Below are 26,513 nucleotides of genomic sequence, written 5' to 3' on the forward strand. Positions count from 1 at the left end.
CATCCACTGGCAAATCCGATCACCAGAACAGAGTGTGGGTCGAGCTGGGACTGGTCGCGACAAAATCAGTGCACACTATGGAACGCTAGGGTGAGGTTGCCTGTACTGGATTTGACTGCAGCACCCAACCAGCACATGTGAGATCCAGGAAGGGAGGGGCAGAGCCGGCGGGGGGATTAAGGGGCTGGTCCTCTCGCCAGACAGCTACTCCCACTGAAGAGCTCAGGGCTGGGATGGGGACAGACCAGACTAAGCAAGGCTGCGACACCTGTGCGCTGCACGTGGACTAGATCAGGGAAAAGCTAGGCTGGGCTGATTATTCCTGCTGGTGCAAGCATAAATTAGAGTGGGTGAGGGATGTTTGGGCCTAGCCACAGCATCAACTGGCAGAAGCTGGCACTGGGGACTAATTCTGTCAAGTCAAATCACAGAACCACCCAAAGCGTGCATAAACCGAGACTGAGAGAGACCTGGGAGGGAAATAGTGGGTTCCCCACTCTTGGGTCACTACTCCCGCGGGAGGGCATGAAAACTAAGACGGGGGCTGGGGTGGCTAGACAGAGAGGCACTCAACAACATCCGTGAGGGCTGGAGAGTTGAGTTGGTTAGATGGAAGTAAGCTTTAATACCCACTGACAAGTACAAGAGCCAAAGGGGATGTGGGACAGACTGGACTAGTCTGCTATACATACTGGCAAACCAGGGTAGGGGGCGGGCCTGGTGGGGGTTATTGTGGGTCGCCCCGACTAGGCTGCAGCTCTCACTGGTTGATGCGGGGGCCGAGTGTGTGCTGGGCAGAACCAGGCTGGACTGCAACACCCATTGGTTCCAGTGGAAATCAGGACTGAAAACAGAACCAACCCAGCAATTGCAACCACCAGCTGATCGGGGTGATGGACTGTGTCAGGCCCTGTGCTTGCTAGAACATACAAGAATCTGGTCTGGGAATACCTCAAAGTTTCTTTGGAGATCTCCCCAATCGAACTGCAGGACTCAGAACCCTAACCAAGAAAAGACAGAGGACAGAGCAAGTCAATCAACCATCTCAGCTATATGTTGGCAGCGAAATACTGGGCAAATGAAGACTCTATGATGGACTGTGTCAATCAGTGGACGACCTCATCGAGTGAAATTGGCAGTGATTCACAACTGGAGAACTATTAAAACCATTTGAACAAGGATCTCAGAGCATACCCCACATCCGGGACTTGGGGTGGGTGGGAAACTGGGTGGGGCTTCTCCGTCAATACCCACCTTTACCTCAGATACATGATGGAAACAATATGGACGTAATACAATTATCCACTTCCCTATACCCCCTGAACCTTTTTTTTTTACCGTAATTAACTATGTAAATATTGTCAACAAAAATACAATAAAAAAAAGACTGAAAAAAAAATTAGTCAATCAAAAATAAAACTCACACTTCTAGAGGGGAAGAAAACATAAGCTCAGAGAAGTACAATCAACATGCAGAGTGTGCCAAGAAGCCACACCTTGCCAGAGCAGTGTTCCATTAAATTCTTTCTCCACTGGGACTTATTTCTATAGAGACCATTTCTGTTCCATAAATAAAACTAGAAGTTGCTAGGACACAATCCTAGCAGGCTCCTCGGGACAAAACTGAAGCAGAGAGGCTGCATCCTGCCAGGAGGTATAGAAATCTGAAGCTATTTCTGACACACGTGCTGTTGTTACAAAACAAGAGCTTCAGCGCATCTATTTCAAAATGTACTAGAGAGAACTTATTATGCATACCACTGTATAGTCATAGCAGTCTTAATTTCATGATTTAGTGTGGACCCCCAAAATATTTTCTCATCCAAACTTCACATTTCCTATTTTCTCAACTCTTCCAAATGTATTAGTCTACCTACATTCATTAAATAGTGCTCCCCAAAAGTGCCTTGCCTACTGTTAAGTTACTAACTATGCATTTTAACTATTCTTCCCATCATCACTCATTTTGTTAAGCCTCTGAAATTTTCCACATAGCTTTCGGATATTTTCAGAATGCTTGCTACTTCCTTTAAAAACAATCTAGTGATGATTACTTGTATTTAAAATACCCATAAGAATACTTTACGCAACAGGAACTACTGAGTTGAACTAGATCACGCCCTCTTTATCTTGCACTTGGTACAGCAGTTACAACACAGCTTGGGATGCCAGACTCACATACTAGCATATAGAACTCACTTCTAAGCTCTGCTTCCAATTCCAGTTTCCTGATACTGCAAACTCCAGGATACAGGAGGCAATGGCTCAAGTGCTTGAGTCCCTGCTGCCTGTGTGATAGACTGAGTTCCAGGCTCCTGGGCTTGGCTTGGTCCAGCTCTGGCTGCTGTAGGCATTTGGAGAATAGACAAGATGATGGAAGATCTCCCTCTGCCACTGAATCTGCATTTCTCTCCCTGCCTTTCAAATAAATGAATATAAGTACATTTTAATAAACAGTTATCTTGTTTATTTCTCATCTTTGTAGTAATGCTAGATATTAGGAACAACTGCTGGCATAAGAAAGTCTTGCTAGGAATGCGAATTGTGGCAAAGAGGAATAAGTTACCACCTAGGATGCCCATTTCTCAGACTGGCATGCCAGTAATAAGATGCTCCACTTTCAATTCAGCTCTTTGATTATGTGCCTGGGAAGAGGCAGATGATGGTCTCAGCACTTGAGTTCCTGCCACCCATGTGGTAGAACTGCATGGAGTTCCTGGCTACACATTGTCCTGGCCCCAGTTGTTAACCAACAGAAAAAAAAAAAAGGAATTTCTTTTTCCCTCAGAGATAACAAGTACTTTGGAGTGCCATTCAAAGTACTTCCTATCTTGTCATGCTCTTGACTGAAGCCTCGTGATTGCTGCATGGAACAACAGCTCATGACATGATACCCTTTTACCAGAGTTCCAGCTATAGAAGAGGAATCTAAAAGACTGCTTTTTTATTGAGAAAGTGAAATTGTCCCTTAGTCTTCCCCTTGCAATTCAATGGACAGAACTGAATCATGTTCCACTACTCAATACTTGGATTGTCATAGAAGTTTAGAACTTTCATGAGTCTATAGAGGGCATATCTCTCTAGAAATCAGACTCACTGCTCATCTTCTGATCCTATCAGGGTTTTGACTGTATGGAGAATGGAGCAGAGAAGGGCAAGACCACAGTTCTGACATACCCCTCTCCTTGGGAAATTGCAAAGACCCTGCTGAAGACTGTCTCTCCAAGTTAGAGATCAAAAGAGGCATCTTAGCTCCAGGGGAAAAATGCCTATCTCTAATTAAGACTGGGTCTTCATTCACTCAATTTGAGGACCAAATTGAGTAACTACACATAAATACTCAATTGTGACAAGCCATATTTAGTATCTGAAACTTAAGATCAGGGACTTTTAAGGCTTTTCATTGTGCAACATCTGCTAAAGAATGCCCATAAACACCAGGTAACTCAGTCTAGCTATATTGAATAACTATTTGGAAAACCTTGTGTCTAAGTCCCAGCCTCTTGAGAGATCTGGGATTCTGCTCTGGATCTAAATAAAATAGAAAATATAATAAAAATTGGAAAACACTCAAGAATCAAGCAACCACATTTTTTATCCAGAGTTTTCTGAAAATAATTAGAAAAATTAAATGAGCCCTCTTACCACCTCCATCAATGAAAGGTAACAGAGTAACACATGCTTCAGGTTGGGATAAAGGAAATAGCATCATACTAACCTTCCCTTCCAGTAGAGTTGGGAAGCAGTTGTTTTTAGACACCTGGTAGCAGGTGGCAAAAGACTACAATTTCAGAAAGAAAAGAAACTCAGGAGATGATCCCAAATCCCTTCCAGCACAAGAACTAGAGTCAACAGCAGTTTCTGCTGTGTTACACAGGTAGAGATCAGCGTGGGGGTCAACTGAAGTGACCAGATATGCAGTTCAGAGCACCGCAAAGAAAAGAACTATGTGTTGTGAGATCAAAAGCCCACAAGAGAGTCCCTTGCAAATCTGCAATCAAGGTCTGAGCAGCACATGATTATGAAGAGATTACCAAGACTTTGTAGAAAGCAGCTGCTACAGAGCTCAGGCAGCAACAGAATCACCAGAGACTACGCAGCGCTGGAGAAACCTAAGGCTACAGCCCAGCCAGAATAAACACACCTGCTTGACATTCCAGGTAAGCAGGTAAGACATCAGACGTGTTTGGGAATAAGTACAATGTGTCAGCTTAAATTGTTCCAAAGACCTGCCCTAACAAAGTCCAAAAAAGCAAGTCCTTAAAAAAACCAATCGCAGAGAAAAAAAATCTAAAGGCTGAATCTCACCAAGACAAGAATGCTGGGTGCTACACTGGCATTCCACAGATCCCCCCTGACAAAGTGTAAAATCAAACTTGCACAAGTTCAAGTAAATAATTCTGAACACTAGAAAAAAATATTATTATGTCACAGACTTTCTACTACACAGAATCTTCAATATCCAGTATAATAGCAAAAATTGCTAACTATCTAAAGAAACAGAAAAATGGGACCCGTAATCAAGGGAAGAGGCATTTTAGCCTAATGGTTAAGTAATCAGTAAAAGTTGCCAGTTGCAGTGCCTGGGTGCAAGTCCGGTTCCTGAGTCTAACTTCCTTTAATGAAGACACCGAGAGGCAGGATGAAAGTAAGGGTGGTTGGGATCCTGTCACCCACAGGGAAAGCTGGATTGAGTTTCTGGCTCCTGCCATTGGCCCCGGTCCAGCTTACATCACTGTGGGCATTTGGAGAGTGAATGATACACAGTAACTCTCCTCTCTGCCTCCACCAACCCATTTCTCTGCCTCTGAAACACAAGGAGAACATGACTAAGATGGTCTAGGCACTGAAATTAGGAAACAGAAACTTTAAAGCAACTGTTTTTCAACTTTACTGAAAGAACTGAACAAAATAAGATCTGAGTGAGTTAGTAGGGAATCTCATCACGGAAGCAAAAATCCTAAAAATGGGAAAACATAAAGATTCTAAAAGTGAAAGTAAAATTATCGAATTTTAAAATTCAGTGGCTGGGACTGACAACTGAATGAAGATGAAGAAGAAAAGAACTAGTAAAATTGAAAACAGATAAGTATAAATAATCAAATTTGAATACCAAAGAGAAAACAGATTAAAAGAAAATGAACCAGAATGTCAGGGGCCTACAGGACAACATGAAATGATTTTAGAAATAAAAAGAAGAAAAAAATAAAAATGGAAAAAACAATTGAGGAAATAATGGCCAAAACTTTCTTGAAATGTGCTAAAAACATTTACAAAGTTAAAAGAAACTAGGATAAATGTTAAAAAAAAATCTAGGCATATTGTAAACAAGCTGCTGAAATCCAAAAAGAGGAATTCTTAAAAGCAGTCAAAGAAAAAAGACATGCTAAGAAGCATGGAGAAAAGATACAATAATTTACCTAAAAAAGACACAGAAGTTTCTTGAAATGAACTGAATAGTCCAGTAGGGTGACGGGCAGCTTGTGGGACCAGTGGTGCCAAGTAAAGTCCACTGGCCACCCGGCAGCATTCCTGTGGAGGGTTGGAGGTGTGGGCTTGCAGGGTGTCTGGGGGATGGCACAAGTAGTGGTGTGGGGGACCTGAGGGTTCAAGTCTGGGATTGGTGGCCCAACCGTAGAATGTATGTGTCAGAACTAGGCCTCCACAGTGGAAAAGACAGAGCAGTGGATAGCATGCCCAGATGCACATGAAGGATGTGGCAGCCCATTGAGGCCTGCAGAGGACATCTGGTATAATAGCAGAAGAGGGAAAGCAGAACACATTGGACGACTACCCCAACCAAAATCTGGGTGAATAGAGACTCTAAGGTAGACTATGTCAGTCAATGGGCCTTGGAAGGATTACCTCATCCTTGGACCAGCGAGAACAACAGCATTTCATAGCTTAGGCAGAACCCTCAGAACATGCTCCACATTGGGGACCCTGGTTTGATATGGGGTGGCTATTCATTCCCCATTCCCAGGTACTGAGGTGGTTCAGAGGCTAGGTACAGCTTCTGCCCTATGTTTCCCCTTCACCCAGATACAGGAGGAAGAAAGACAGAATTTGGAAACAATGGTCTCATCCACCTTCCTTAACCCTGGATCCTTCCGATGTAAACATAATCAAAAATAAACATTTTTTTTATAGCGATGAACTGAAGCAGAATTGACACACACAAAAAAACTTATTTCATTCTTTGTTTTCCTAACAATGTCTTAGGGTTAACTTCAGACCTACTACTCTGATCTATATTTTTTTAGAAAGCAAAATAAAAGAGCATGTTTATGGGTTTGATTAAAATTTGCACACAGCAACACAAGAAATGAGGAAACAGAAAGCTGAGAAGATATATGAAGTAACACAAGCCAACAACTTAAGTCATTTTTGCATCTTATAAAATAAGTTATTCCCATGCCAAGTAAACCACCTTATAGAAGAAAATTGAAATTGATTATTTTCAAAAGAAATGTCTCCCTTAAAATCCCCTTTTACATCAGCTATATTAAGCAAACAATATGGAACTAATTGTCTTGCCCATCTTCCTGTAGTGCTTGAACCTTTTTATCCTAATTATGTCAAGATTGTCAAATAAACAAATTAAAATACAGTTACTGAGAAAAAAGGAAATGTCACATAAAAGTTTTAAAGCACAGTAACACAATCTATAGTTTCATAAGATTTAGAATTTTAATATAAAATTAGAATTAGAATTTTAATATAAAAGATATAAACATATAATACATCTGTACTGTGCAATATAGAGTTTAAAATAAGAAAAATACTATGAGAAAGTTTTATAAGATCCAAAATTGTGAATTTAGCAGTAGGTATTCAGCCTAACAGTAAAGACATTGGTTAGGATGCCCTTGTCTCACAACAGCTGATTCTGATTTCACCCTGACTCCAGTTTCCTATTAGTTTAGACTTTAGGGGGCAATGGTGGACGGCTCCAGTGGATGGATTCTTCACATCCACATGGGACACCAGGATTCAATTTTCAGCTCTTAGCTTGTTTCAAAACCATCATGGATTTGGGGCAGGAGATGAACCAAAAGATCAAAGTACTCTTTCTCACTCTCTCTTCCTCTTCCTTTTTTTCCTTCCGCTCCTCTTGTCTTTCTCAAATAAATATTTTTAAAATGAACAAAATGAAAGGGGTATAATTTTATCAAAATCAAAAAGTTACTTCTGAGTCTCATCAACACGGTGAGTTTATGAACACAGTAGTACATATAAAAGCATTAAATCATGCATCTTTCTCAATTTGAAATAAGCATTTGAACATATATTCAGTAAAATGCTGAACTATATAAAGACTTTCTTTTTTGTTGCCATAAGAAAAAAGAAACCAATTCACTGATTTTTTTTGTCATTTTAGATTTTATATTATCCAGAATGGTTAAACGTTACTATATCAGTATATTCAGAGCTATTCTTCAAAACATTTACACAACACAAAAATCCCTGTCCCTGGGAAACAAAGCCCAGTAAATTTAACACTTAAACAGAATTTTAGCATGGACATTCCTTTGCTCCAACCCATCAGCTCTCAACAGGAGACACCACGGACAGTTCCTTGCTGTGGGAGTCTTTCATGCATATCGCAAGTTGTTTATTAGCTTCTTTGACCTCAACCACCATCCCATTGTGATAATCAAATATGTCTCTACGCATTGCCAAACATCCCTCAAGGGACAAAACTTCCCAAGGCCAAGAAGCACTATCATGAACAAATCTTTTTTTCCTCCAATTTATTTACTTTCAATAGCATATTTAGCATATACTTCACATTGAAAGCAACACCAATTTCCTAATAAAATATTTGTTACTAAATTTCGAAAGCAATCTCCTTCACTCAGTGAAAGTGTTCTCCAAGTTCAGGGAATTTTAGATTTTCTGGATTTCTCCAAGGTTAATTGGCAGGTGCTAATTTTTTTTCAAATAAAGCACATTTCATACTTCCTGCAATGCTTTATCTGTAACTTACCTATAAATAACAACTGCAACTCAGCTAAACAGAGCTGGAACAAACAGCAACTGTTTCTAAATTATTTGTGAGAAGAACATGATACTTCCCTTCACATAACTTATCTAGGACATGTTCAAAGAATTTTGAAATGAAACATACCTTAGATCTCAAGTTGTTCTTAATAGAACTAACCTTTAGGAAATATACAGCATTTTTCCAAATCTTTTATCCAAATTTAGACATCCACTTCATTTTTATAATTTCTTAATATGTTCACAACTGTTAATAGATACCTCTTTACAAATCAGGACTATTGATCAAAGGCAAAAAAAAAAAAAAAAAAACAGTAACATCTGTTGGCTCTGATAATTAGGGAGAGATGAGACCACAGAATCATATAAAGAAAAAATATTTATAATTGTTGACTCTTCCCTTCTCAGAGATGAAAGAAACACCCCCAAATCTTACTGTGTGTTAGTATATGCACGATTTTTTTTCCAGGCAAAAACACAGACTAGGATAATGCCAGGGCAAAAATAGAGGCTGTGAGTCACATGCAAATCCATTTCATTTGACTCACCTATATGATAAAGTCCAATCCAATCACTGGGGTCCACCTCCTCCTTAATGTCCCAGAAGATGATGAGGTGCTGGGCTTGCCCCAGCGTGTACTCATACATGCTGGCGGTTAAGCTAGAGCGGCTCTCGGAAGTCACCAGGTCTGTGTCGCTGTTGGCTCGTTGCAGGGTCATGTTCTCCGGCAGAGAGCTCTGGGCCGCAAGGCTCTGCAGGTTCTCTGGGCTGAGTGTGTACCGCATCTGGGGATTTCGCCGCCGCACGAAAAGCAGATGCTCCCGGGCTGAGCTAGCCATCCCGTCTGCCTCTCTGAGGATGGCTTCTTACAAAGCTGCAAGACACAGACAGGAGTAAAATATGAGTGCCACAAAGCAAAGAATTAGAATGAAGCTTCCCAGAAACACGGTCCTGAGGAGTGTTTATGAAAGCCAGACCATGCAAATTTTCTGCTGTCAATATAACACCTACTATTCTTCTGTCAACTGACAAAATCAGAAACAACTTCTAGACACTGAGGTCACATGGCAGAAGAGGAGCCGGTCACACACCTGTGGCCCTCAGGTTCCCCTGACCCAGCTTCCTCCAAGCAATCAAAGAGGAGGGGTATTCTTGGCTGTCCCTTTTAGGTTTGTCCTTTCCCAAACACCCCACCTTCAGATATGTTATCTTTTTCTCCTTTTCCAACCCACACATGGATTTATTTCATGTTGCAATTACATCTTAAAACAGCAAGACAAAATTGTGATACACACAACATACGGTTTAAAACACTGAGTACAATTTCCTTAGCACAAGAATGCAATTCACAAGACGTTGTGGGAGATGGAAGGGGAAGCTTGCTCAAATCACACCTCTTCATTGTCATCATACATAATACTGCAATGTCCTGGCAATCCTCATTCTTCCTTTCTTGCTCTATTTTTCTATATAGAGGTTAGTATGATGTGATATTTAATCAGCTATTGTCTACTTCAACCAACAGGAATCTAAGCCTCACAAATGCACATTTTCATCTTTGGTTGACTGCTTTATCCCCAGTGTCTACAACCATGCCTAGAACACAGCAGGTGTGGATAACGATTTGTGAAATGAACTGTTGAAGGACAGTGAGCATCATTCTCTTCTTAAGTCACACCCCTTTTCTGAGTCGGCTCTTCCTTTCTGTCAGTTCGTACCCGTTGACCAACCTGGACCATAAGCTACTTGATTGGCTCCCTCTTGGCTTCCCTGCCTAAGGAACAGGGCCTTCCCTGTGCTAACTTACATACACCCCATGGTGGCTCACGGTGAGTCTGCTCCTAGCCCCCAAACATATCCTGACCAGGGTCTCTGCAAGACCTCTGTAATTTAACCCAGTACTTGGAGGTTCTACCTGTTGGTATTTTCCAGTCTGTCTGGTTTACACTTCCTGTCAGAGTCTTCTGGCCTTATTTAAAATGAATCTGGTTTCTTACACACTACTGCTTTTAGAACTACAGAATTCACTAATGTATTTATGGAGTTGCCATTAATTCTGCACCTTCAGTATGTGCTGGCATATTCAGTACATTATACTTCATTTAAAAGCCTGGATGGTCAGCATGAACTTTCATTTAAACAGCAGTCTTGGGGAAGCATTAAGCAGAATCAAGATGCTGCATGGCAAGCCTGAATCCCATTTCAGAGTAGCTGGGCCCAAGGCCCAGTTCCGCTTTTCATTCTGGCTTCTGGCAAATGTGCACCTTGCGAAGCAGGAAATGATGGTCCAAACGACAGCCTGCATACTTAGATCTCTTAGATCTTTGCCATCTGTGTAGGACACCTGGAATAAATTTTGAGCTCCTGGTCTTTGGCCAGCATCACCCCTATTGAAAGCACTTGGAAAGTAAACCAGCAGATGGGAGGGTACTCTCTCTCTCTTTGTACCTTTCAAATAATTCTGAAGAAATTCATAAAAATAATATTATATTCACAATCTTGGATGCAATATTGCGTTGTAACTTTCAACCATAAGTAATGACCCTGAAAGGAGGATGAAGAGGGGTAGCATTCCCTAGTTTCTTTATTTCCTCAGCCATTTAACAGTCATGAGGTGAAAAGAACATATTTCCATTTGTAGGGATACTATGCTTATAAATATATTTCTTCAGTTTCTGTCATAAAGTTGATCTCATGCTTTCAACACACCTTTTAGAACTGAATGAACTTGAGCTAGTAGGTAAGACATTCTACATGAAAAAGAAACAAACAAACAAAAAGAACAGAGATGCCAATTTATCCATTTTAAAGGTATTAGTCTCAAACCCTTTTTCATAAATCTAGCACTGCTTTTACAAATGTGGTCTTTGGTAATTTTCACATCACAGTATAACCCATAAATGTCAGATAATCTCCAACACACTATAATTAAATAATAGTTTCCAGTTAAAGATCCATGAAATGCTATTTCATTCATACTTTCTTTAAAACTCAGTGAGTCACCCACCCCATCAGCTTTAATAAGCATTATAAATAATTTACTCCTAATACATTATGTGGAAGTAGAAATGCAGGCAACATATAACTAAACTGCTTCCCTGTAGAAATAAGTCAGAACGTTTATAACTTAAAATCACAACAGAAGATCTACTGACAATCTTTATGTCCTAAAAAAGAGTGAAAGAAAATACATTCATACCTAAGCTATTGATTTTAAATGACCACTATTCAAGCAGAGAGATAGGTGAGTGTAATAGATAAGAGAATAAGTGTCAACGCTCAATTTCTGAATTTTGACAATGTCTCTACTATTACTTCATCCTGTGATTTAGACAACATATTTTAATTTGTGTCTCTGCTTCCTCATCTATCAACTAGAAAAAAAAAATTAACACCTGCCTCACAGTACTTTGGCAGTAATCAAATTAGTGCAGAAAAAAATAAAAAAATCTTAAAATATTGCCTGGCATATAACAAGTTTTCAACCAAGTCTAGCTAGTACTGCATAACTACCTTCTAATTTATGTCAAATAGAGCTGGTTTGAACATTCGTAAGATTCCTTCCCTCCCACTTAATGGAAAATGAGGCTATCAACATCCTAACTCATTCAAACAACAGAACTAAAACAGAAGCAAAAGGAGCCACAATAGCACTGAAGAAGATCTACAAAGGAGAAGACCATGCGTTGGTCCGATAACCCTAACAAGAGCCACTCTTCAGCCCTCAAGCCAGAGACTAGCAATAACACTTCATGGTATGTTCATTCATTAGTTCAACGATTTTTGCTGAACATTTCCCACGCAAAAGTCATTAAATGTAAAACAGAACAAAAAAGACAAATTACAGATCCTTGTAAGCCGGCATTCTAACCAAAGGAGCCCACAATAAAGAGGCAAAACTGAGTACATAACAAGTTTAATTTCAGTGGAAAAAAAAAAGAGACCTAGAAATGGGCAAATTCACTGTTTAAGGCACCTACTAGCATATATTTAGCACAAAACACAGAATAAAATGGTACTTCAAAAATTTGTGGAAAATAAACTTTGGGGTACATTTCTCACAATACACTTTTTCCACCTTTTTGGAAGATCGTTCATAGGCATAGATTTTCATTTTTGCACTTCTTGTGTTTTCCACAATCTTTTTGAAGTACCTTCAAATGCTACATAAAAAGTGCTAGGTTTTCTCAAATGCTGTGTTATCTTTTCCTGAATAATGCAACTATGGATCTTACTTTCCAGGAATATGGCCTTCTAGAGGAAAAAATAAAATAGTCCAAACGAAAGAAAGAATTAAATCTGATATTGGGGTGGCTAAAGTCCTCACCTTGCATGCGCCAGAATTCCATATGGGATCCTATCCCAGTGGCCGTGCTTCCCATCCAGCTTTTGCTTGTGGCCTAAGTAAGCAATCAAAGATGGTAGAAGGCCTTGGGACCCTGCACCCGCATGGGAGACCTGGAAGAGGCTCTGGGCTCCTGGCTTCAGACCAGCTCAGCCCCAGCCATTGCAACCACTTGGGGAGTGAATCATTGGACAGAAGATCTTCCTCTCAGTCATTCCTCCTCTCTGTATATCTGCCTTTCCAATAAAAATAAAATAAATCTTTACAAATAAAAAATTAGATTTTGGGGCATTTCATATACATGTGAAATTTGTTGGAGAATATCAGTAAAGGAGAATAACACAGTATTTCTAGAGTGTTTCATATTTTGCAAAACAATTTCACATCCATTATAAGACCCATAATGCTATTAATTAACTTTGAAGGATAGCATCTCTATCAGATGAAAGAAGTAAAGATTTGTAACACAAAGGGTTGGCTGAAGGAGACAGAAAACAGTTGATGGTAGAAGTGCTATTTAAGCTGGACCTTAAAGGATTAGATGAAAAGAATAAATGCAGGAAGAACATTATAATTACAAGCACAGATGTGGAGAAGTCATTCAGGAAGAAGAAATGGAACGGGAAATAAATGGAAGCTCTGAATAACCCCATGTAGATGATGAGAATCTAGCAACAGAAACAGAGTGGAATCCCCCTGCAAAAAGAGAATCATAACATCTACCATTGGCCTGAGGTGAGCTCCATCTTGACAGAGAAGACACTGAAGCTTTAAGAAGTTAATCACACCTGCCCAACATGCTAGAGCTGATGGTAAATTGGAAAGAGTAAAAATCAAGTTCAAATCGGAGAGAAACATACACACATGTACACAGGAGACAGGGACAAAGAGAGGGAGGGAGGGAGATAGAGAGAAAAAAGAATATATTCAAAGAGCATCAAATGTCACAACTAAAGACTGTGAAGTTATCATAGCATAAGACATCTAAATACTGAATGGCAACCCATTTGATGGAGTGGTAAAACCCAAACTGCTGCAGTTTGCAGAAGCAAGAACAGAGGGAAGAATTTAGATTCTTCCTCCAAAGGTTGGACAGTAAGAGAGGCATGTGGCAAGGGGAAGGTGATGAGGACTGAGGCAGAATGGAGCCTGCCTGTTTTTTCATTCTGGTTTGTTTTAACAATGAATTACTAAGCCAATAAAGCAAAGGCTATGTAACTTCACATAGCTAATTTCTGAGCTTTAGTAGTCTTGTGTAATAGGAGGCAGCAGGGAAAGGATGGATTGTTTCCTGTTGCCATCACCAGGCAACTCAATCTCAGGGCTGATAGCATTGTTTTTACACACAAAATTCATTCCAAGTTTCAAATAATCCACTTGTAAAAGACCTTTAGATCTTCCAATTCACAAGCCCACAATGGACAAGGTAAAATCTAACATTTTGGACACAGAAGGTGAAGTTGTTCAGTTCACTGGAATCTCACTAAGAGCAATATGAGGGGTAGGGGGTTGCTAGTCAAGGGTCTTGTTCAGAGAAATAAAACAATTAAAGAAAATTCGAGAAAGTGTTACCTGAGCTTGTTTAGGGATGATTACAACAGGCTGAAAACAAAAGCAGGGAAAACTGCTGGAAGCTGACCAGTCAGGGCACATAGTTCTGAGTGCTGAAGAATTAGAGATGCAAAAGGAACATTTCAAGGAAAGAATTCAAAGACTTGGCAACAGGCTGGATATAGGGAGGAGAGGGGAAGAGGAAACTTTGGATTGCCAGTGTTTGTGACAACAGAATCCACAAGCATTGGTCAGGCTGAGTAAATCAATCCATGCCACCTGGGAGAAGTCTGAAGTCAATGCACTAGAGCTAAACCAGGGATAAAACCAATGGTCAAATCAAGATTTCTATTTATTAATAACCTTAGTATTAATTAAAATTGGTTATGTCAATGTGCCTGGAAAGGCAAACTTTGGGATTTTAAAATGTCTATTGGTTATTTTCCTTTATGTAACCTCGAAAGCAATAAGAGAGAAAATCAAATGGTAAGACTTTTACCAAACCTGCTTTGAAAATGCTAACTTTTCCCTACAGGAAATGTGTTTTTGTATTGTTTTGCTTTTAGAGTTCATGTTTCCACAGTAAATAAGATTGAACACAATGTAAAAATAATTCTTGAAGCCTTGTGAAAATGAAAATAAATAACTTTCAATCTTTTCTTAAGGTTTTTTTTTTTTAATTGGGAAGACAGGCATACAGAAAAAGGGAGACAGAAAGATCCTCCATCCACTGGTTCATTCCCCAAATGGCTGCGACAGCCAGAGCTGAGCCGATCCAAAGGCAGGAGCCAAAAACTTTCTTTGGGTCTCCCACACAGGTTCAGGGTCCTGAGGCTTTGGGCCATCCTCTCCTGCTTTCCCAGGTCACAAGCAGGGAGCTGGATGGGAAGTGGAGCTCCTGGGACACGAACTGGTATCCATATGGGGTCCCAGCATGTGCAAAGAGAAGATTTAGTCACTAGGCCATCATACTGGGCCTAAACTTTAAATCTTAAAGTCAAAATTTTAGTTTACTTTGTTCATCTCATCAGATAGTAGAAAATGCTACACATTTTTTTTCTACTAAAACCTAAGAGTTCTTCATTTTCTTTATGGTTTCCTAGCGACAGTTTCTATAACAAGAAAGACAAATATTCCAAAAGATTATCCTTTAAAAAAAATTATTCTAAAAAGCTTTAGAAGAGAAACAAGTCAGGGAAACTGACCAGTATCCACAGTATTTACTGAACAGAAAGCTGGTCCTTCAAGGTCGCTAGACAATCCCTCCCTCCCTCAGATAGTCTGTGCTGTGGCTATGTTGCACTCCTAACAGACATAACTGAACATAATATAGTACTCTTTAAGATAACATTCTTGTATTTGTGATTATGTCTGCACGATGCTGCTGTCTCAGATAACACTCATCTGCTTCAACAATAACTGAAAATAAAAATCACTTTTCTTCCAGAGGTCAAGAGAGAATTATTAAGCAAATTATAAAATACCCGAGTGTACAGCTTCACTTCCAAAGCCAGTGGATTCTGTCCAACATATAGCATGGCAGACGACAATTACACTCAGCACATGATAACACTCAGCCAGTGCTTTTACCTAAACGTTTTTCTAAAGAATTCAGAGGTGGATATCAACTTATGAATCCCTACCCGAAGGTTAACTAGCAGGGAAAAAAATATTACATGTCAGAAGTTTCACTGACAGAGAACTGCATCATACAATTTAACTAACTAGACTTGGCATTGATAAATAAAACCAGTAGCATAAACTAATGTTTTGCTGAATCCTTCAAATTCCCCCAAACTGTAACATAGCAATACATATTGACACACATACACAACACACAAATTGCTCAACTACATTATGCTCTCAAACACCAAGTATTTTTTAATATATAATTGAGAAAAACAAAAGAAAGTTATAGTCAAGCAAAACTAGACGAAGCAAAATTAGCCTGCAATAAACAAAGATACAAAAACTCGAGAATAGAAAGTTGTGAGCCTGACACAGCAAAGCCAGTTCACGTTTGAGATGAAAAGGGCAATCACTAATTCTTAACTAAAGCCCCTACCCCAGAGGTTTTCCCAGTGTCTGCTAAGAGCAAGCATTTATAGAATCAGTATGTCCACATTCCTCATAGATAATCTAACCCAAGCTTTAGATCACTCACAAGAGTATGCTCATAAAATGGTGAGGAAAACCAGAAGAATTCCTTTTATATAACCTGTGAGGAAAGGAAACTTTGACAAAGAGGCTACTGTCTTTCAGGTAGAAAAGTATCAGAAAATGAAATTAATCCTAGAGGTGTTTGTCCTTCAGGAGAAGCCTATTATCTACTCATTCTTGTTTTATAATTTGTTCATTTTTTTTATTTAAAAGTCAGACTTAAAGAGAAAGAAAGGGAGGGTGAGAGAAGAATGGAGGGAAGAAGGGAGGGAGGAGGCAGAGAGAGAGAGAGAGAGAGAGAAAATTAGAATCTTCCACCCACTAGTTTACTCCCCATATAGCTACAACAGCCACGGCTGGGCCATGTGGAAACCAGGAACAAGGAGCTTCTTCTGGGTATTCCACATTGGTGCAGGGACCCAAGGACTTGGGCCATCTTCTGCTGCTACTGCTGTTATCCTAGGCACATTAGCAGGGTGCCAGATTGGAAGTGGAACAGCAGGAATACTAACTGATGCCATGTGGTATGCTGATGTCACAGGTGGTAGCTTAATCCACTACACAACAACAGAGCCCTCTCCACCCAGTTTCACCAACAATCTGATTTAGAACATAAAAACAGCCTGACTACAATTTTTAAAAACAGGATATACACAAATAGAAATAAATTCATGTTCCAAAAATCATTCATTTTAAAGACTGAATTCCACCACCAGGATTCCCAAGATGTTAATTCTGCTTTGAATCACTAAATCTGCTACTAAATAAAATAGAAAAATTAATCAGTTTCACTTGATTTATGAGTGGGCATTTGGCTTGGTAGTTAGGGTGTGTCTTATTTGCATTGCGTATCAGGCTGCCTGAGTTCCAGCCCTGGCTCTACTCTCAGTTCCAACATGCTGCTAGTGCACACCTTGGCAGGCAGAAATGACAGCTGTGCCACCCACATGAGAGATAAAGTCCCTGACACAGGTATCAGCCTGGCTCAGTCCAGCTGCTGCAGAAGTTTGGAAACTTCAAAAGCAGATACCTCTGCCCCCACCACCTCTTAAATAAACAAACTAAAATTTAGCTCTGTTAGTTCTTTAAGCCCAATAGGATTTTAAAATGATTTTTGCAGCCATGATAAATCAAAAAAATTAAATAACCAATGATTGAGTATCAACAGAATTTTTCATGGGGCACTTTTCTGTTTATTGAAATGCCAACTTTTACAAATAACAGGGCTGAAGTGAACGTGTAAAGGCAGAAACTCATTTGTAGCTGAAAGTAATTCTAGAAAGCTCTGTAGCCCTGGAAAACACATGATCTTTGACCCAGTACTCCAAATCCAGGCTCTAACCTAAGGAAAGCAGCAGCCATGCAACATCACCCAAAGGGTAGAACACACGGATACATTTCCAACAAAGGATGAAGAGTTAAGTCACAGCACATTTATTTTATAAAGACAACCATGCAGCCACCAAGAGCATGTGTTTAACCTTTGTGTGGGACCTTGTTCACCAGGATACAATGTTACACATAATCAAATACACCAGGATGGAGAGATTACTGTTAGGCAATTTCATTGTTTTATGACTGTTCACAGAGTGTGTTTACATAAACCTAGATGGTTTGGGGTCACTTGATGAGGCTCCTGATACAATCAAGAGTAATGAAAACATGATAGTATGAGACTAATGATGGCATAACATGGCGCAGCTTTTCACATTTTTTATAAATAGAGAATTTACACTCAAATACAATTACAAGAGCAGTATAGCAAACACATGAACCAATATCATAGCTATTTATTATCAAATATTTGGTACTGCAAATAATTGCATGTGATGTCCTTTATATCAGTAAATATCACAATATAAACACATACTAGCATCACACAATCACATTGATTATGTTATATTACAAACATTGTGGTGACTATAACATCACTATGCAATAGGAAATTTTCATCTCCACTCTAATCATAGGGACAGCCTATCATGCCTGTAGTCCACTGCTGACGATATCTTCATGCACTGTCTTTATGCTGTTGCACACACACTATAGCGAGGCTGATTTAATAATACACAGAGAATAAAAGAGAAACATTTCAGCAGTATCTTCCATAAATGGCACCCTCTCAGTGAATCTTCTCTGAACACTTGGTAAAAATACCCATCCACCAAAAAACAAACAAACAAACAAACAAAAACACCAAAAACTAGAACAGGGCAAAACAAAACAAAATACTCAACCACTCTAAAACTACCTATCCCATACAGTAAAACTTATTCATTTGTTCTAGATGTTTAATAGAATGCATGTTTCAGAAGCAAGTGTAAATGACAGAAATTATCTCTAAGTTGGAAACTAGCAGATGTGAACTTGAGTTTATTTTCTATCTCCCTCTTTCTTACATATAAACCATGTTTTAAACATTTAAAGATTTTTTTCCAAAGGGATACACAGTATTAACCTACATAGTATATAAAGACTTTTTAACCAAGTAGAAATGTTTTTAATCTAAATATCCATTGCCAAACTTTAATCTGTTAAGGGGCTGAAGATTAAGCCAAAAAAAAAAAATCACCAAATAGTGAATGAAGAGTTTTTTTTTTTTTTAAAGATTTTATTATTATTGGAAAGCCGGATATACAGAGAGGAGGAGAGACAGAGAGGAAGATCTTCCATCCGATGTTTCACTCCCCAAGTGAGCCACAACGGGCCGGTACGCGCCGATCCGATGCTGGGAACCAGGAACCTCTTCCAGGTCTCCCACACGGGTGCAGTGTCCCAATGCATTGGGCTGTCCTCAACTGTTTCCCAGGCCACAAGCAGGGAGCCGGATGGGAAGTGGAGCTGCCGGGATTAGAACCGGCGCCCATATGGGGTCCTGGGGCTTTCAAGGCGAGGACTTTAGCTGCTAGGCCACGCCGCCGGGCCCGAATGAAGAGTTTTAAAAGTAATTATCATTCAACTATTTCTCCAAACCAAATGTTAACAGTTTTATCCCCGATGATCATATCTACTAATTACTCTAACAGTAAACTAATCTGTTAGTCCCCACAGTGAACTAGCTGCAAAGACAAATTACAGGAACTAATAAAAGAAAAAGCTTCAGGACTTCATAAAAATCAATAAAGTAAGCTTTAAGAATCACTTGAATCATGCAAAGTCACAAATTAAGAAGGATGTGGCAAAATTAGAACAATCAGCAACTGAGGAGGAAAAATATTAACTTGACTAGAGAAGCCAGAAGAGTCCTGCTTTGGAAGTAATGAATGATGACTGATGAGAAACTATTGTGCTCACATACAATCCTCTTGAAAAAGAAATGCATTCCCTCAACCCTGAACATGTAAGGTTTTCACACATTACATGCTCTTTTGTCCTTATAACTAGTTAATGAATGTGATCATAATGTAAATTTTGTCATAAACTGACTCTCATTATTGGAACTTTTGTCAAATCCATTGGAGCTAGCAATCAGGTTAGTAGTTAAGACAACTACAGCTCACATTAGAAAGCCTCCCTCCCTCTCTTCCTTTCTCCCTCTTTCTCTTTCTCTTTCTCTTTTTCTTTCTCTTTCTTTCTCCTTTTCTCTTTCTCTCTCGCTGTTCTCTTCTACCTCCTTCTGAAGTAAACATATTTTTAAAAATATAAAACCCCTTTTCCTCCTATTTATTATTAAATGTGGCTTCCCAATACAAATGATAATTTTTCTGCTTCTCCTCAGCTCCACCCCCAGCCTCATATTATTTTCACAAATACCTTGTGATGGACCCATTGATTCTAGATATGATTTCTAGATGTGAACAGCATTCTAGTGGTAGCCCTGTGCTTGTCTGGGTTGCCAATGCACCATCAGGTGGAAAGCAGGTTTACTCACAGAATCTGCAGAGAAAGACCAAACCAACTTTTAGGTTTTTAAAGTCAGACCTTCCAATAGGATTCAAGTAGAGTCCCTGAATTTCCTGATCTGCTTGGTTGAGCCTTCCCTTGGGGTGCTTCCCCTATAGTAAGCTGAACAGACACAAGGAGTAATATTTATCTAGCTTTTGTTAGCCATAGATTTCATATGTCAATATAATAAACCCATGCCATTGTGAAGTATTGCCCTTCCTCAAGGCAATCTATGTTGGCCTGACAACTCATTGATGAGCAGCAGAACAAAGAGGCCCAAAGGAGGCTCAGAGGATGGAAGCCGTTCCACAGCAGAAACTCAGCAACAATCATATCGTCCCCATTCCTACTGGACCCTTCTCACTCCCTTCCCCTCTCTCCCCTCTACCACCTGCTCCCAAATAAAACAACATCAACACTTGCATGTAAAAATCCTGAAAAATGGAGTTCTGCCTAACCATGGCAATGCAGGGGCAGGTTTTCATGACACTTGGCCTTGGAAGAAAGCTGTGGCTTTCTGAGCCAAAAAGCACAGAGGAGAAAGGGTAAGATAAGGTAGTGGCACAAAGTCTGAGAATCCTACCCTCAAAAATAAAGTAACAGCCTTCTCCCACCCAAAGCATTGTGAAACCCAACCAATCCTTGGGAATTCAGTCTCAACTCATCAGCTGACTTCAGAACTATACATAGTCAGTTTTTACACCTGCTCTTCTCTATCTCTGGCCCTCCTCACTAGTTTTGCTACATAACCAGCTCAGTGCCAGAAATACTGTAACCATCACTGAATGCAGAGCTAATGAGAATACATGAGTGAAGCAAGATTGGAAGCTTGATGGAATGATTTAAAAAACACACGCAAACGCACATTTTACTTTTATTTGAGAGGTAAGGCTACAGACAGGAGACATGGTGACAGTGTTCTTCCACCCTCTAGTTCATTCCTCAGTCAGCCTCAGTGGCCAGAGCTGAACTGATCCAAAGCCAGGAGCCAGGAGCTTCTTCCAGGTCCCCCATGTGGGAGGCATGACTTGAGCCATTCTCTGCTGCTTTCCCAGGCCATAAACAAAGAGGTGGCTTTGAAGTGAAACAGCTGGTACACGAACAGGAGCCCATAAGGGATGCTGGTGCTACAGACAGAGTCTTAGCTTACTATACTACACCATGGAACTGGTCCCTGGAATGATTTCTATAGAAGAAAAGATCCTTATAAAATACTGACATAGCTATTTTAATTGGGTAACATAACCAAAAAAAAATCTGTATGACTACAAGAGAAATTCTAATTTATTTCCTTAAATACAGTAAATTCCATTTGTTTCAATGATTTTCAAAATATTTTAACTCATTAAATTTGTAGAAATTGAATTCCTACTCCCACATTCAACATGAGTTTAAGAAATCTGCATTTGAACTAATAGCTTAATATCTCTCCAAAGAAGGGGATCTATTTAATTACAAATAAAATTAAATACTTATTTTTGCTAAGATTGCTATGGTATTAAAATTGGGAAAATATCATGGCTTTAAATAATAGCTGAAATGAAAAGTTCATTAAAATACAAGCCAACTTGAATGTTTTACAACTAGTAAAATTTTTCCAAACACTGCACTGATCTGTCATCTTAATTCATTTTTAGTTTTTAAGTTCTGATTTTTTAAATTCTTTACTTTTGTATTAACATGAAGAGAACAGATTTCACATATTTCAAAGACTATTAGAAGAAGATAACCATATTTCACTCTCTCAATCTACCTCCTTCCATTCTTTTTTTACTTTATAGTTTACAGTAACATAATTTCAATTTAGTTTACAATCACAGGGTTAACACACCACTAACCAGAATGCTCAACAAGTAAAAAGTAGGAACTCCATTAGTCCAGTGGATGGAAGATCTCTCTGTTTTCTCTTTCTTTTCTGCCTTCCAAATAAAAATAAATCCTTTTTTTAAAAAAAGCATCAGATATTGTAAGTTTCATTCCTATACTTTACCTTTGCAAACACAAGACTCAAAAACATTAGTACCCATTCCTTCTTTCTCTAAGAGGAAAGCATTGCTCATTCTAGCCTCCTGGCAGTGAGGGCTCTGGTGGTCAGCTAGGCTGCCTAGCAAAAACATGCTCTGGACATCTTCCAACCTCAATCCACTGTGCCTGAGATAAAGTAGGCCACTAGACTCTGGCCATGCTTATTCTATTTCTCCATAAAAGAATTTGAGTGGGATTTCTGTCACGGATTTATAAGCAAAACTCACTTCACCTCTGTTCAGACTACAGAAATGTGAAATCAGTCTCTAAGTCTTCTACATCCTCGCCAAAGAGGAGAATCACCACTCATGTTACAAACCCATAAGACAAATGCAAGTGATTTCCTGGTGACGGGACCTGATAGAATTTTGATTAATCTTCAAAATCATGATGTATAAAAGATAAGTCAACATTCCTATATTGATATCAAATTCAATAGTTCTACTATATTATCACTTTCATGATATTTTATTGGTTTAATTCCAATAGCACCAATTCAGGAACATGCATGCACAACTTAGTAACGATTCAACAGTGTAGGGCCCAATATAAAAGTTACTGGCCCAATGTGACTACAGAAGATATAAATGTGGTTGGTTCAAATGGAAATATGCTGCATCTATAAAATTTATGTCAGAATTTCAAGATGTACTAGAGAAATATCCTTAATGAGAATGTTTACTGATTACAAGTTAAAAATGATAATAAATTAAATACTGGATTAAATAAATACACTATAAAAATTAACTTCATTTTCTTTTTAACTTGTTATCACGTCTATCTTAAAAAAAAAAAACCTAACCTGTGTAGCTCACATTATAGTTGTGTGATAACAGTGCTGGGCAAGCAACTACACTCCAATCAAGAGTAAAATTTAAACTTAAATGTTCATTCTGAAAACATTTTTACGTTTCAGATTTTTAAGCAATTTTTGGTGAATATAATTTTCTCAACAAGAGCTTGTGAGAATCTCGCAATAGAAAGTTTAAGACAATGTCCACTAGTAGAAATCTGACCTTGACTATCTGACACATGACTAAGGACAAAGCTACTGGAAAGAGTTTCAACCAGTCACAAAGACAAAGAAGCATGCCTGGCATGTGGGCCTGCACAGAAATTCCTGTCCTGCATGGAGGTAGACAGAGAAATAACTTCTGAGCAAGAGCTTCCACAAAAAACAATTTGAAGCTTCATCTCTATGGCTAAATAACTCCAAAGCTATAAGCAGAAAAATAAATTAAAGACCCAATAAATGTAGTCTAGCATAGTTTTGTAACAGTGTTTATGAATGAACCATTGCCTAGGGAGATAATCTTCTGATTTCAACAAATCTATTTCAGAGCTGAGATTATCAAAACAAATGAGTCTAAGCTCCATCCTCAAGGACTAATGGAGATCAATGATGAAATAGCGACCTCCAACAAACACTAGATTATTTTCTTCAAAATCTGCTATCCATGGCCCTTAGTTGTATTGTAACAAAGATGTTCAGGCAATTCAGCAAGATCTTCTTATATATTCACTCTCTGCACGAGACAATATAAACAAAAGAAGCCATTTATGTAAGAAAAAAGAGTCAGGGCTTTATGTTTTTTAACAAACCATTATGATAAAAATTTTTATTAACAAGGGTTCTGGGTTATATGACATATATTAGCAATAGTTCTCTTCTTTTACATCATAGAAATCTAGGGTGTTAGTCTAGGATGATGCTAAAACCTGCTAAGGGAGACTTTGAAATAATATAGCCAACTAAGTTATGTGTATACATATGTTTCAAAGTCTGAGGAGAAAATGATGTGACCAAAGCACTTCAACACTAACCAGACCCCAGGTAACATGGATACAGGTGTGAGGAGGAACATGGATGTATATCACTCTAAGATTTAGGAAGAGAGGCCAGCTCTGAAGCACAGTGAGTAAAACACCACGTGAGGTACTGGCATGCGATATACGAGCCACTCCAAGTTTTGGATGCATCTCTTCTGATCCAGCTTCCTGCCAATGCACCTGGGAAAGCAGCAGAAGACGGCCCATGTCCCTAGACCTCTACACCTTGTGGGGGACCTGGAAGAAGCTCCTTACTCCTTGACCAAGCCAGCCAATATCTTTGCATCCCAATGAGGATTAAACAAATGGATGGAAGATCTCCCTGTCTCTCCTTACCTTCTGTAACTCTGACTCTAAATAAATAGATAAATCTTTTAAAGAATTTAGGAAGAAAGAACATTACAATCATAATTATATAAATGGTTGTGAGAGAAAATTTGACTCATTCACAAAAGATTTCTGATTATTAATGTTGATTTTAAGTGCAGTACATAAATATAAGCTTCTAATTAAAAGGTACTATGACATAAGACTAAGTTCCAATATTCCAAAGCAGCATGCAGTGACTACAGCTTAACAACCTGTAACATGTCATTGCATGTTTCATGAAAAAGTATAATAAAGAAGCTCAGAGGTTCCAATACTAAAAACTATAAATCAATAAAAATGGAAATTATTGGGCCCAGCAAGGTAGCCTATCACCTTAAGTCCTCACCTTGCATGCACCAGGATCCCATATGGCTGCCAGTTCTAATTGTGGTGACCCTGCCTCCCATCCAGCTCCCTGCCTGTGGCCTGGGAAAGCAGCTGAGGACAGCCTAAAGTCTTGGATCGTGCACCTGCATGGGAGACCCAGAAGAGGTTCCGGGCTCTTGGCTTCAGATCAGTGAAGCTCCAGCTGTTGTGGCCACTTGGGGAGTGAATCAATGGACAAAAAATCTTCCTGTCTCTCCTCCTGTCTGTATATATGACTTTCCAATAAAAATTTTTAAAATGCAAATTACTATTTGCTAACTTGCTATATATGTATTAAACATTGCACTGTATATCATTAAAATGTTCAAATATGTATTTTAAATCTCTGAGGAAAGAAAGACATTGAACATCTTATAGGATGAAATAAAGACAATACGACTCTAAGTATACAAATTATATATATATACACACACACATATATATATACACATATAAAACCAGCTTTTAATTTTAAGTAATTGCTTATCTTTAACAACTGTTCTATCCTACATAAAAAGCCATGCTAAATCAGAAAACCCATGCAAACTTGGGACCAGAACACATCTAAAGGTCATGGGCCTTTACTTAATGACAGTACAACTAGCTTTCTGTAAAAGTTTTGGGGTAAGGAATGAATACTTCTAAAGCTGGAACTAAAAAAACAAAGCAGACATGGAGTTTCACAGAAAGCCTCATCTAAGACGGCCTCACATTCAAATAGCCTACAACTAAGCAAAAAACTGTCTCACATAAATTCATCAACAAATAGTAAGGCATTGGGGAGCATGGATAATTACATAGGGTGTGTTTCCACATTATAAAAACAACACATGCACACCATACAATTTCAAAGAAAATGAGACAATAAAAAAGAAAACAAACAACATCCATATGGCCAACATCCAGACATGACAGTCCACAGCATTTTGGTCTAAAAATGCATGCCCAGCTATTAGATGTGCAGAAAGATGAGCACATACCAGATGTGCAGACCTGCGCAAACCTGTTTGTGCAACCTGGTATTTTTTTCAAATATAAAATATACACATATTTATGAATAATCATAGCACTGACCAACCTTAAGGGGCTTTGAAAATTGCATTATATGATGTAACAATTCAGCTAGTTCTCTCAAGATGGCCACTGAGATGAAGATCACTGCTATAAACCATGCTGCAAACATGCTGCATACATTCCTTATTTTACATTTGCATGATCATTTCCGTCAGATTAATTCCTAGAAGAGGAACAACTGAAATGTAAGCTACTGATACATGCCACAAGAATGCCTTTTAGAAAGAAGGTGCAACCAGTGTTCCTCAAGCCTACTGTGCAGGGAGGGAGCAATTTTCTTCCTGATACCTGCACCAACATTGACTACTGTGCATCTCTGGAGGTGGTACTGGAAAAATTAAAAGCTTCTAGAACTAATATTCTTACAGCTCGAATCAAATCTCAGCTCTTCCATGGACTAGCTCTATATTGCCTGGAATGTATTTCTTTAGTTTTTCTTTAGATTTCTAGAAAAAGAAAAAAGAAGTGTATCACTGGACTTACTATTAATTCATTCTCTCTTTCTCTCCTGTCTCTCTCTCTTTTCTCTCTTCTCTCTCCCCTCTCCTGCAATCCTCCTCCCACCCTTCCTCTGGCAGAGAGAGAAGTTTTATTTGCAACATTAACGAGTCAATGTGAAAAAAAAAAAGCAAGGAAGAAAGCACTTTCCAGGTGAAATCCCAGAGATGGGGGGTCTCCTGAAAGGAGAGAAAGAGAGAGAGGGGTTGAGAGAAGAAAAACTAAAAGTGTTATTCTAAAAACAAAATGACTTAATACAATAATCACTCAGTAAATATGTGCTCTTATTATATAGAAAGATGAAAATAAGCCTCATTCTTGGCTTAATGTGCATTCGTTTGATTCTTACTAGGTTTGAACATTGACCCTTTCATTTATATTCTTGCTATTTTCACTTCCCGGGTA

At 38.9% G+C, this 26,513-nt stretch overlaps 1 protein-coding gene across 3 annotated transcripts in view; it reads right to left on the reverse strand.

The window, feature by feature from the left end:
• The window catches only part of HECW2 (HECT, C2 and WW domain containing E3 ubiquitin protein ligase 2), a 396,630-nt gene that overhangs the window by 217,780 nt on the left and 152,337 nt on the right, over positions 1 to 26,513 (reverse strand). For 2 of the 3 annotated variants that reach the window (XM_058664754.1, XM_058664753.1), the window contains exon 2: positions 8,553 to 8,879. In XM_058664754.1, coding sequence (XP_058520737.1) covers positions 8,553 to 8,844 — 292 coding nt within the window. In that variant the 5' untranslated portion in view covers positions 8,845 to 8,879. Of the gene's footprint in view, positions 1 to 8,552; positions 8,885 to 26,513 lie in introns of those variants that run through there. The other variant, XM_004576960.3, reaches the window with a different exon arrangement.

Source organism: Ochotona princeps, chromosome 5, assembly GCF_030435755.1.
Source record: "Ochotona princeps isolate mOchPri1 chromosome 5, mOchPri1.hap1, whole genome shotgun sequence".
Taxonomy (NCBI): domain Eukaryota; kingdom Metazoa; phylum Chordata; class Mammalia; order Lagomorpha; family Ochotonidae; genus Ochotona; species Ochotona princeps.